This window comes from Electrona antarctica (assembly GCF_951216825.1).
Source record: "Electrona antarctica genome assembly, chromosome: 19".
Taxonomy (NCBI): domain Eukaryota; kingdom Metazoa; phylum Chordata; class Actinopteri; order Myctophiformes; family Myctophidae; genus Electrona; species Electrona antarctica.
The window spans coordinates 33,995,492-34,007,991 of record NC_136800.1 but is presented as its reverse complement, the minus strand read 5'-3'; the positions used below and the strand labels follow the sequence as shown (position 1 = coordinate 34,007,991).

General features: G+C 46.9%; 1 protein-coding gene across 5 annotated transcripts in view; it reads right to left on the bottom strand.

Annotated features, from left to right (window-relative positions):
- mbnl1 (muscleblind-like splicing regulator 1) overlaps nucleotides 1-12,500 on the bottom strand; it is a 64,823-nt gene that overhangs the window by 42,155 nt on the left and 10,168 nt on the right. For 4 of the 5 annotated variants that reach the window (XM_079488973.1, XM_079488974.1, XM_079488975.1 and 1 more), the window contains exon 2: nucleotides 5,771-6,801. The exons of the other annotated variant lie outside the window; for it this stretch is intronic. In XM_079488973.1, the coding sequence (XP_079345099.1) occupies nucleotides 5,771-5,944 (174 nt within the window). In that variant the 5' untranslated portion in view covers nucleotides 5,945-6,801. The remainder of the gene's footprint in view (nucleotides 1-5,770; nucleotides 6,802-12,500) is intronic. 5 annotated transcript variants of the gene reach the window in all.

The window sequence follows — 12,500 nt, the reverse complement described above, 5'->3', positions numbered from 1 at the left end:
CGTGCGTGCGTGCGTGCGTGCGTGCGTGCGTGCGTGCGTGCGTGCGTGCGTGCGTGCGTACGTGCGTGTGTGTGAGTGGTAAGGGTGTGTATGTGTGAGTGGTAAGGGTGTGTGTGCACGTATGTGGTGAAGTGTCTTTTATTTGCGCGTGTCTGTGTGTGTGTGTGTGTGTGTGTGTGTGTGTGGAAAGTGTGTGCATGTACGCGGTACGTGTGTATGTGTGTGTCTGTGTGTGGTCTGTGTATACAGCTGTATGTGGTAATGCTTGCTTAATGCTTTGACATACTGTAGCTAAATTGCTAAACACGATAAACTCTTTGGGCCATCTTTGTCCTATTTCTCACACTCACTCTCACTTGACCAGTATGAGACAGAAAGTAGGACAAGCCGTTTGTCAGTGTTCGAATTTATGTCAGCCAGAAGAACCCATGACTATGTGTGCTCCATGCCTGCAAGTGTTGAAACCATGTGTGTACTACGTACTTATGTACTGTCTGTACTTTACATACATACATATACGTGCGTGCGTGCGTGTGTGCGTGCGTGCGTGCGTGCGTGCGTGCGTGCGTGCGTGCGTGCGTGCGTGCGTGCGTGCGTGCGTGCGTGCGTGCGTGCGTGCGTGCGCGTGCGTGCGTGTCTATGTGCCTGTGTGCATCTGCATCTGTGTGCAACTTCAATATAGAGCCTGTCTGAACTTTTTATGTACATAATGAGACATTTAATGGGAGAGTAATAATTAATAGAACCAAATAGAACAATTATGTATTAACCCAAGAATTTCTTTCTGCATTAATATGTTCTATATATATTTTTTAAACGCGTTCACATCCGCGATAGGGTTAGGGTAGGATAGGGTTAGGGTAGGATAGGGTTAGGGTAGAATAGGGTTAGGGTAGGATAGGGTTAGCTGCTATTGGCTGATGAAATGCTCTAGTGGTTCCCAAACTGTTTAGCCTGCGACCCAAAAGAGACATTAGATGTTTGCCCGGGAACCCAAATTAGTGAAAATAGCCGATCTACAAGCTCACAACGCGGCGCTTCGTCCCGCGTTGTGAGCTTGTAGATCGGCTATTTTCGCTACTTCTTAACCCCTTTTGGACTGAGGCCGTCTTCTAAATCTAAATCTTTTTGAATACTGTACATATTGTACAGAACCCCAAGAATTTCTTTGATTTTTCTTTTTGAATTTTTTTTGAAATAATAATAATTAGAAACAAAATGTAGGAAACAAAAAATAAATAAAAGGACCCATAAAGAAAGTGTCCGCGACCCACACATGGGTCCCGACCCACTGTTTGGGAACCAGTGCTCTATCTTTCTACAATGTAGAAAGAAGCTGCATCATGTTTACATGTTATGTAGAATCTACATGACATGTAAACACTATGCAGCTTTGAGGCCAACGCAGAACTTCCGCCATCACCAGCTCGCACGACAACACGTATACAGTAACAGAACGTCGTTCCAATAACATTCAGCACGATCGCTGTGCAGAGCACGGCTGTCTGGCGCCGTGAGCGCACACACACACACACACACAGTGACACACACACACACACACAGTGACACACACACACACACACACGCACACACACACACACACACACACACACACACACACACAGTAAACATTATTGCATCCACGTAACTGTTGTTGTTTGTAGCTGTGCAAAGTGTGCTTAGACTCGACACATAATATCATCCTTCACTCTGCAGCTCACGAACACGCCGAACGCATGTATCCCCTGGTTATCCAACACAGGTCGGCACGCAATCCACCAAACACTTCCGAGCTCTCTCTCTCTCTCTCTCTCTCTCTCTTTCTCTCTCTCTCTCTCTCTCTCTCTCTCTCCCTTTTCCACTGTGAGGTTTCAGATGCTACCGTTCTGTTTCTCATTACCAGTGGAAAAAATAGACCCAACTGTTTTTTATTTAAAAAAGAAAAAAAAGAAGAAAAAAAAAGAAAAGAAAAAAGGAATCGCCTGTCTCCAATAATACACAGGCCTCAGTGACATAGTCCAAACTACTAAAACAGGCCCCGGCACTTCACACCGAAAAAAATAAAAACTAAATAAAAAAGTCAATCCTTCCTGCCTGCAACTCCAACGGCCAACCGCGAAAGAGCATGATGAAATATTGCCTCGCCGCCACGTTCACATATCTCTCCTCCATCTTCCCTGCATGCCTTGATCCCTCCAACCTCCCAGCACGCACACACGCACGCAGACACACACGCAGACACACACGCAGACACACACACACACACACACACACACACACACACACACACACACACACACACACACACACACACACACACTCCTCCTTCATTGTTTGTCCGTCCGTCTGCAGATAACAAATCGGTTGCGGCATTTGTTTGTGTCTATATGTGGTCAGAACGTCAGACTCTCTCTCTCTGTTAGGTCATCGCCTGGACTTTAGCCCTTGGCCAATAAGACCGCCAAGAGGAACGCAGTACATTTGATCAGGGTTGTGATTGTGCGCCTCGGTATGTGTGGGAGTGTGTGTGTGTGTGGGTGTGCGTGTGGGTGTGCGTGTGTGTGTCTGTGTGTGTGTGCGCGCGTGCGTGTGTGCAACACTCCACTGTGTTGTTGTTGCAAGGCTCACTTGTGCGTTAGTTCTAAAGGCGTGCACGCACACACACACACACACACACACGCACACACACACACACACGCACACGCACGCACTCGCACGCACTCGCACGCACTCGCACGCACAGGCATTAGTGCATTGTGGGGAAACTTGGTAATGGTTCAACGCGACACAGACAATGTTCCTCTGTCCACATCTGGCTATAAACAGAGCTTTGGGAGTCAGCTCACGGTTGCTGGCCTAATGCTAACCCTGCCCTGCTCTCACACTGCTAATAACCACCTGGCCTAATGCTAACCCTGCCCTGCTCTCACACTGCTAATAACCACCTAATGCTAACCCTGCCCTGCTCTCACACTGCTAATAACCACCTAATGCTAACCCTGCCCTGCTCTCACACTGCTAATAACCACCTAATGCTAACCCTGCCCTGCTCTCACACTGCTAATAACCACCTAATGCTAACCCTGCCCTGCTCTCACACTGCTAATAACCACCTGATGCTAACCCTGCCCTGCTCTCACACTGCTAATAACCACCTGATGGCCTAATGCTAACCCTGCCCTGCTCTCACACTGCTAATAACCACCTGATGGCCTAATGCTAACCCTGCCCTGCTCTCACACTGCTAATAACCACCTGATGGCCTAATGCTAACCCTGCCCTGCTCTCACACTGCTAATAACCACCTGATGGCCTAATGCTAACCCTGCCCTGCTCTCACACTGCTAATAGGCCTAATGCTAACCCTGCCCTGCTCTCACACTGCTAATAACCACCTGATGGCCTAATGCTAACCCTGCCCTGCTCTCACACTGCTAATAACCACCTGATGGCCTAATGCTAACCCTGCCCTGCTCTCACACTGCTAATAGGCCTAATGCTAACCCTGCCCTGCTCTCACACTGCTAATAACCACCTAATGCTAACCCTGCCCTGCTCTCACACTGCTAATAACCTAATGCTAACCCTGCCCTGCTCTCACACTGCTAATAGGCCTAATGCTAACCCTGCCCTGCTCTCACACTGCTAATAACCACCTAATGCTAACCCTGCCCTGCTCTCACACTGCTAATAACCACCTAATGCTAACCCTGCCCTGCTCTCACACTGCTAATAACCACCTAATGCTAACCCTGCCCTGCTCTCACACTGCTAATAGGCCTAATGCTAACCCTGCCCTGCTCTCACACTGCTAATAACCACCTGATGGCCTAATGCTAACCCTGCCCTGCTCTCACACTGCTAATAACCACCTGCAAACTACGCCTGCCGGCCGACAGGAAAACTTACACTACATGCTGGTGTGCGTGTGTGTGTGTGTGTATGTGCGCACGCACGTATGACCATGGAAGGACTCGGTGGAAACTCAGGGTCGAGGTTCAACCACCTCTCGAGATCTTATGTGCAGATAGAAGGAGATATTGTGTGTGTGTGTGTGTGTGTGTGTGTGTGTGTGCGTACTGCGTGCGTGTGTGTGAGAGAGATAGACAGAGAGAGAGAGAGAGAGAGAGAGAGAGAGAGAGTTTGTGTTTGCCTTCTTGCTGGCACTTAAAATAGATGGAAAAACTGCATACAGTGCCATTACTCTGCCCCCCACCACCACCACCCCACACACACACACACACACACACACACACACACACACACACACACACACACACACACACACACACACACACACACACACACACACACACACACACACACACACACACACACACACACACACACACACACACACACACACACACACACACACACACACACACACACACACACACACACACCAGTTCATAAACCCACCCCAACTGCCCCTAGATTTCCACAGGAAGTGGTGAGACGAAGTGAGAGCTACGCTGCGGTGCTACTCCCCGCACTGTGTGTGTGTGTGTGTGTGTGTGTGTGTGTGTGTGTGTGTGTGTGTGTGTGTGTGTGTACGTGCGAGTTTTGGTGTGTGCATGTGTGACTTGTGTCATGCTCAGGGCATCTGTGTGAGCTTGTGCATTGTGCAACTGTATTTGAATGAGCACAAGCTATCTGCAAGAATTTCCTGTGCAAGTTGCAAGTCTCACTCATATCTGCACTCGACACCACTGTATTACAGAGAGAGAGAGAGAGAGAGAGAGAGAGAGAGAGAGAGAGAGAGAGAGAGAGAGAGAGGTCCTAAAAACAGCGGGATACTTCCCTACTTCTACACTGTGAGACAGTGACGTGAGGTTGAAGCAATGCAATGCTGTTGTTAGTCTAATTACAAGCATGTCTGGTCCCTGATACATAGTAAACTGCTGAGTGTACATGCTGAGCATTCATTTAACTTAATCCTTTTTTTAAATGAACACTCATGAACTAAACAAACAAAACACTCAATAACACAATGCTTTGGTGTCTGGCTCCCAACTTCCTGGATGTGGAGGGGAGGCGTGTAGTCAGAGCCATAGAGTAAGACATAGAGTTACGACATTGAGGGGGCAGAAAACAGCCTGGTCACGTGGTTCATGTAATTGCACGAGCCCATAGACTCCAATGCATTCCGTAAACTTCCGGTTGTCCCCATTCAATAGGAGTCTATGTAGAAGCTAGAGCCTGGCCCCATGAAGTGAACAGAGTTGTCGTAGCTCTGTCTTACTCTATGGGTCTGCGTGTAACTGGCTTCCCTGGGTCACATGTTCCAGTCAGCTGACCAGAAGAAGGCCGGACAAGAGGGCGCACATGCTGAGGCCAGATGGTGCGACGCTATAACCGAGACCATGTGGGAAACCCCTTACTGTTGTTGTTAACCTACATAGACTCAAGCATGATATATAGACCGTGCACATCGCAGCTATTCTCTGCCGATGAACTCTGCTGACTCGGCTATATTCCTCACACACACGCACGCACGCGCGCACACACACACACACGCATGCACACACACACACACACAGTCACGCACGCACGCACGCACGCCCACGCACACGCACACACACACACGTGCGCGCTACCTGCCTGTTTGAACGTGATCTATATTTTTTCCTGCCTCTCTTGCCTCAGAATAAAGAATGCCTCACTCAGCCTCGCCCCTCTCCTTCACTCTGCCCAAAGTTGCCTAATTTGGGCGATGCCCTGGAGATTTCCCGCCAGGGGGACGTCGGCGGGGCCTTTCCCGTCTTACCTTGAGCGAGTCGAAGCAGGCGATGACCCGGCCGTTATCCACCTGGCAGCTCTTGGCCGGGTGGGCGAACTTACACTCCTGGTCGGAGCGCGAACACGTGCCCCTCTGGAATTCCCTGCACACCTCCAGAGTGAGCCACTTGGTGTCCCGCATGTGTGCCATGCTCATCGCCATGGCAACAAATTGGCACAAGAAAAAGGTATTCCCAGGTGAATTGGGTTAAAGGGTGATTGAAGAGCAGCTTTTTTTTAAATCCACAATCAACGTTGTGCGTTCGCCTTATTTGCTTGGCGTACGTACTGTTCGCGCGGTGCTTGCGTTACACAAAGGTGAAATGTTGCAGGACGACGTTTCTGCTCGTAAAGCGTTAATGGGTCATTTTCCTGTTCGATCCGACTGTCAAAAGGAGAATAGATCCAGGAGACGGTCTTGGGCCTTGACCTGTCTCTCTCCCTCTCTCTTTTTCCAGATTCTCTCTCAGTCTCACCTTTGGCACCGACGACGACCCAAGGCCACAGAGACACAGAGAGAGAGACTCGATCCCTCTGTCGGGGTGCGATGAAGAGAGTGAGCTTTGGTAGCCGTGTGTACGGGCTACATAGGAGAGTTGAAGAAACTGAACAGCAAGTTCGAGGTTCAAAAGGTTGAAGGCGAGAGTTAAACAAGGCAGGGTGGGTGAGATGCTGCTGCTGCTGCTGTTGTTCGCTGTGGTAAAGCTGGCCTGGCCTGGTGGAGGCGGTGGGCTGGCAGCGAGCGCCGGAGGCCTGGAGCCTGTCTGCGGTGACGTGGGGGGGGTAGGGGGGGCAGTGAGAGGGTGCGGAGGTTGGAGGCAAGCAGGGTCTGGGCGTTGGCCGCGCGCGGAAGGGTGTGGTCGCTGTCCTGTTGCGCTCGTGTTGTTACTGTGGGCAGCAAGCGAGCGAGCGAGGCAGGCTGGGCAGGGGTTGGGGGGGCCGGGGCGGGTCAGGAGTGGGCGGGGCTTCGGCTGTAGAAGCAGGTCAAAGCTGCAGCAAACGTCAGGGAAGGCACTTCCTCTGCGGAGAGAGAGAGAGAGAGAGAGAGTGAGAGAGAGAGAGAGAGAGAGAGAGAGAGATAGAGAGAGAGAGAGAGAGAGAGAGAGAGAGAGAGAGAGAGAGAAAGAGTAGACAGAGACAAACAGATAGAGGGAGAGAAAGAGAGGCAAAGGAGATAAATAGAAAGACAGAAGGAGAGAGAGAGAGAGAGAGAGAGAGAGAGAGAGAGAGAGAGAGAGAGAATGAAAGATGGAGGCAAACAGAGAAATGAAGAGATTAGCCCAGTGATATCTCCTTTCAAAGAATATAAGCAGTTTATTTCTTCTTCCCATTCATTTCTGATTGATTGGTGTGCTCGGCTCCCCTCTGACCTGGCAGCGGTATTCTAAGCTGTTCTGCTCATGCCATCGCAGCTATGCAGCTGTGGGAACGAAGAATATTTAAAAATGTCAGCAATGTAGGGGTGTCTGCTAAAACAAATAAAACTTTCACCCGCCCTGCACTCTAAACACACACTGCATGCATGCGCGCGCAGGCTCAACACGCCACGCCGCACCAACACACTCTCTCTCTCTCTCTCTCTCTCTCACACGCGTTGCAGCCAGACACACAAGTGCACAATGTGGCCCATTCACAGCTTTCCACCACTTGCTTGGTCAAAGCAGGAAAAATCTAATCAAATCCCATATCACTTACAGTCGAGTATGGCAAAGCCGGCCACGGCAAATCTATTTAGAGAGAGGAGAAAAGAGAGAGTGAGGGTACGAGAGACAGAGACAGAAGGAAGGCAGAGTGAAAGTAAAGGGGGAAGTGGAGGCAGGGCAGGAGGGAGGGTTTGTCATTTCCCTTCTTACGAAGCGGTGTGTGCTGAGCGGGAACCAATGACAGGCCGCAGAGTTGCAGCAACATTTCTGGGCTTAGCGCCAGGTGAGGGCAAGGGGGAGGAGCAAAGAAGAGGTTGACCTGCCTTGCCTGCCACTAGAAAGAGAGAGATAGAGAGAGAGATAGAGAGAGAGAGAGAGAGAGAGAGAGAGAGAGAGAGAGAGACATGAAGGAAAGTAAATGAGAGAGAGGCTAAAGTGAGAGAGAGATACAGAGTAGAGGGAGACCAAACATACCACGTTCGTTGCTATCTGCTATCTGCTTTTTGGAAGCAGACAGTAATACACTATCCCATGGTGATGTTTTCCCTCTTTGTGCGATCAGCAGTTCACAACCTCATTTAGTGAGCAACGCGCCACATTTCAGGTAAAGTAGGCAGTTTCACAAAATACAAAAATCCTTACATTTTGCACATCAAACTTTCCAGTTTCTTTTTTTAAACTATCGCCATTCTTTTTTACCCAATTTGGTCATTATGCCAATTAATTTCTCCCATTGCTTGCCACTGCTGTTGTATCCTACTGGCCCACCTGCCAGTGAGGAGCCCCCACTAGGAAGTGCCCCCACCATCACCGTACTACTCCTCCCGTTCAACATGGCAGGCACCGTCCCAGCCCGTAGAAGTATACAGTATGTGCAGTGAATTCGAAGCCCTAGAATGCTACTTTACCCCTGTGCCAACTGAGCAGAGCACCTCATTTGCATATACACTTTGGGAGGTATAAAAAAGGTCTCTGCATGTGTAAATATATCTGTCCTCAGGGAAACTTTAAGTCCTATCTTCACTTGAAGGAATATAGTATATATTTGCAACTGTACTCTTCTACACAAAACGTACACTGTGCCGTCTGTACATTATGTCTATCTACTACACCTATACCATATACAAAATAGTGAAAATAGCTTGTAGATCTGCTAATGTTTCCGATTTAGATCCTTAAAAAGTGAAAACGTTTTGAAAGATTCTGAAATCTCTGGAAATTTGCCCAAAAATAGAGATGCGAAGGTTAATATGGTTAAATATCAGCCATAATGTTTGTGCATACCTCTATTTAATCTGTTAGATTGCGCCACTGACGCAAACGGCAAGGGAACTTCCAACGTAATAATATATTGTACAGTGTTATCATATTTACTATTCTACCTTCATTTCAACACCCTTAAATAATTCACAGTTCACGGGGAGAGGAAGCTATAGACAGCACAGTACATTCCCCACCCAGTGTGTCCTACGCACACCAGTGAATATTGCACTTGGGGGGGGGTTGCGAACCGGAATTTGAACGTTTCGTGTCCCAGGGGGCCCCTCTCTCCCTCTTATCACAAGGCCAGGGTAAACCACACCCTCTCCAGAGACAGTGCCTTGCTAGAACACCAGGTTGTGTGCCTTCAGCAGCGCTCTGCACCACAACCCAATACATTGTATATCGCCCTGCAGCAGCCCAGCCCTGATCATGATGACCCAGCAGTGTGGACGATATATGTTCAGGCAGAGAGAGAGAGACAGATGGACCTATAGCTTCACCTTGTGTGACCCGTATAGAAGAACCCACTGGTATACCAGCTGTACTGCTTGAAATGACCTTTAGAATGATAAGAGCTGGCACTCACTCACTCACGCACACATACACACACGTACACGTACACACACGCACATATATACTTTCTGTATCACAGAGGGGAAACTAGGCCAATCAGTATATTGTTGCTGTCGGGCAGGAACCTCTTATCTCCATATTTTTGCCTTTTTGTGTTTTTCCGTAAATTAAAACCCTACTTGATCATACTACAGTGTAGCGTCACACAAAAGTAGCAGATCCACAAGCTCCAAACGCGGCTTCGAGCTTGTGCCGATCTGCTACTTTTGCTATTTTTGAATTTGGAATCCTGAAAAGTAACAGCTTTGGACATAAACAAAATAAACAAATGCTTAATAAAAAAAATAAAACACTTGCAGGGGCAGCATGATAGCTGAGTGGTTAGATGCCTGATGAAGGTCTGACGACCGAAACGTTGCAATAAAAACCAACCTAAGTGAAGACAGTGTGCGGGATTCTCTTTTTTCTACCTACTGGTTAGTGTGTGTAAAACCACAGGCTTTAATATCTGACAGAAAGTCCCCGGTTCGATTCCTGGCCATAGGACCGTTTGCTGCATGTCACTCTCCTACTCTTTCCTGTCTCTCTCCACTGTCCGTCAAATAAAGGCTCCCCACAAAACACTTGACACTATGGAACCACTGTATATATCTGTCTCACTGTTCCACATACAGTATATACAGCATAAGAAAGTTATTCATTTGCGGATTATCACATTCTCTAAACTGATTTCAACGTAATTAAACGATTACTGTGGTCATTTTACGGATCCCCCCCCCCCTTTTTTCCCCTCACTGTATATGTCTCTTTTCCCTTTTTACCTCTATGATGAATTCCTGTTCTGTTCTTTGACTATTTAGAAGTGTCTATTTTTACGTCTCTAAATGTTTTGATGAATTGAACATGGTGGACCCTCTTGTAAACAAGTGTAATGCTTAATTGGGTCGTCCACTCACAGTTAACAGTCTTTGTATTGAGTTTGTGCTTGAAATGTACTGTAATTCTACTTGAAGGGGAGAAAATGTTTTTATTTTTTCTTGAAGGGGCATGTTTTGCACAATAAGTCTTTTCATTATGTCTGCCCACGATCTCTTTGATTCATACAGTAGGCTACGTTTATTTACCTCAGTCACTGATACTAAATCTGATATTTTATTTTTATTTTTTCTATGAACCTGTGACTATGAACCTGTGACTGTTATAAAACGGAAATAAAAAGATTTTGAAAAGAAAGAAATGTACTGTAATTCTGCAAACTGTTAATAAATATTTCAATCAATCAATCAAAAACCGCTTCTCATTTTCACGGCAGAAGCATGCTGAAGTAGTGCGGGTGTCAAGTGTTCCTTGCTGTGGACATTTCATTTTGAAGCGGAACTCTGCAAACACAGAACGATACCGCTGTTTGCTTGTGTTACTCCGGACATGCGTCTGAACTCCCTCGTTCATCAGTTGAGATGAGTCTGTCATGACGGCCTATAGTCTAGTAAAAGCCTTCTGTGTAGACCTACTGTACCATGATTTGTGGTTTCAACCTCAGATCATGTTGATGATGTGAAATGTGTTTATTGCCATAAGCTTTTCTCATAAGGCTGGTGGATGTGCACCTTTCACACTGCCCAAATATACCAAATATAGTAAAAGAAAACAGGGCTGCAATAGTTCATCTTATTAATACATATAATTGTTTATACAAAATAATCAATTTTAAGGGTTTTAGTCAATAAACCCTGAATACCTTTTTCCCTCTACAGCAGCTCTCTTTGCCAAAAATAGTCAATCCAACGGGTAGCGTTGCAATGCATTGTATTGCTTGCAGATACGCTACTTTTCTGAATGACGCCCCAGAAAGGGGACACTAGGGTTCATTTGGTTAAATAGTAAATAATAACATTTTGCTGGTGAACGTTACAAGACTGCATTATGGTGTGTGATATGAAACTTAATCATTGTTTATAGTGAACATCATTGACTGCCTTCCATACTATGTTAAAGTCCGCTTCTGGAGACACTAAGCTAACGTTTCAGTTGCTCGTCACTTCAGCATCGCACATAATGGAGAGGGACATTATCAAACATATTGTATGGGGGGTTTATTTTATGTGTCTCTGATTATTACCGTAGTAATTATTTATGCTCTAGAGATAATGTTCAACTGGATACACGCAATACACAGACATGAAATACAGTCAATAACTGCAGTTATTTGGACCAAACGATTTAGTAGTTTTTTTTTTTTTTTTTTTGCGACCGTATACAGTAGGTCGCAGTTTACTATGAAAACTTGCAAAAAACGTCCGCCCGTCAGTCAGTCATATAGAGTCCATATAATGGTTGTCAGAACATCACGCCACATGACACCACGCCTCGTGACACGCTCCATATATGGCTGCCTCCATAGGTTGTTGTCCATCGAGCCTCGTGACATCACGTTATTAGTGCAGCCAGGCCTGGCAGCCGGCGAAAACTAGAGTTCTCAACAGGCCCGAAAATGAAGGCCCGGCCCTACCTGGGCCCTCATCAAACCCTGTACACTCAAGACACTGCCCCCGCTGTCACCCTTAGATCTCCATATATGGAGCTGACCTGTTCTGACATTCTATATGTTGATCTGACCTCATCAAACCCTGTACACTCAAGACACGCTCCACATATGGCCAAACCTCATCAAACCCTGTACACTCAAGACATGCTCCATATATGGCCAGTACAGAATTAATTCCATATGTTGATCTGACTGCCCATGCCAAAGCGCCAGCGCTCGCCCAGCAGTCTGCCGTCACCCAGGCGGATGTGTGCACGTGACCTCGCCCTTTAGGGCGTCTTACTTAGCAGTCCAGGCACCTTGGCTGGTAATCCAGCATGACAGCGTGTTGTGGGTTTGAGTCCCGATCCCGACGAACTGTGCTGTGTGTCTTTCCCCCCATCTCTCTCCCCATTTCCTGTCAAGCTACTGTATATCTATCAATAAAGGCAAAAAGCCCAAAAAATATATCTTTGAAAAGAATAGTTTTGTGTTTGTTCGTACAGTATATGAAAAATAAGAAAATATAAAATGTTGGTGTTTCTCAATTATTCAATTCATGAAAAAAAAGTTATCGATAGAATAATCACGAAGAATATAATGGATAGTTGCATTCGTACAATAAACAATCAGCAATTGAGAGAATACTAACCAGGTCCAATTTATTGAGATAGTTTAAGTGTGACTATGATGATCAGAACATGCATTGGAGACTG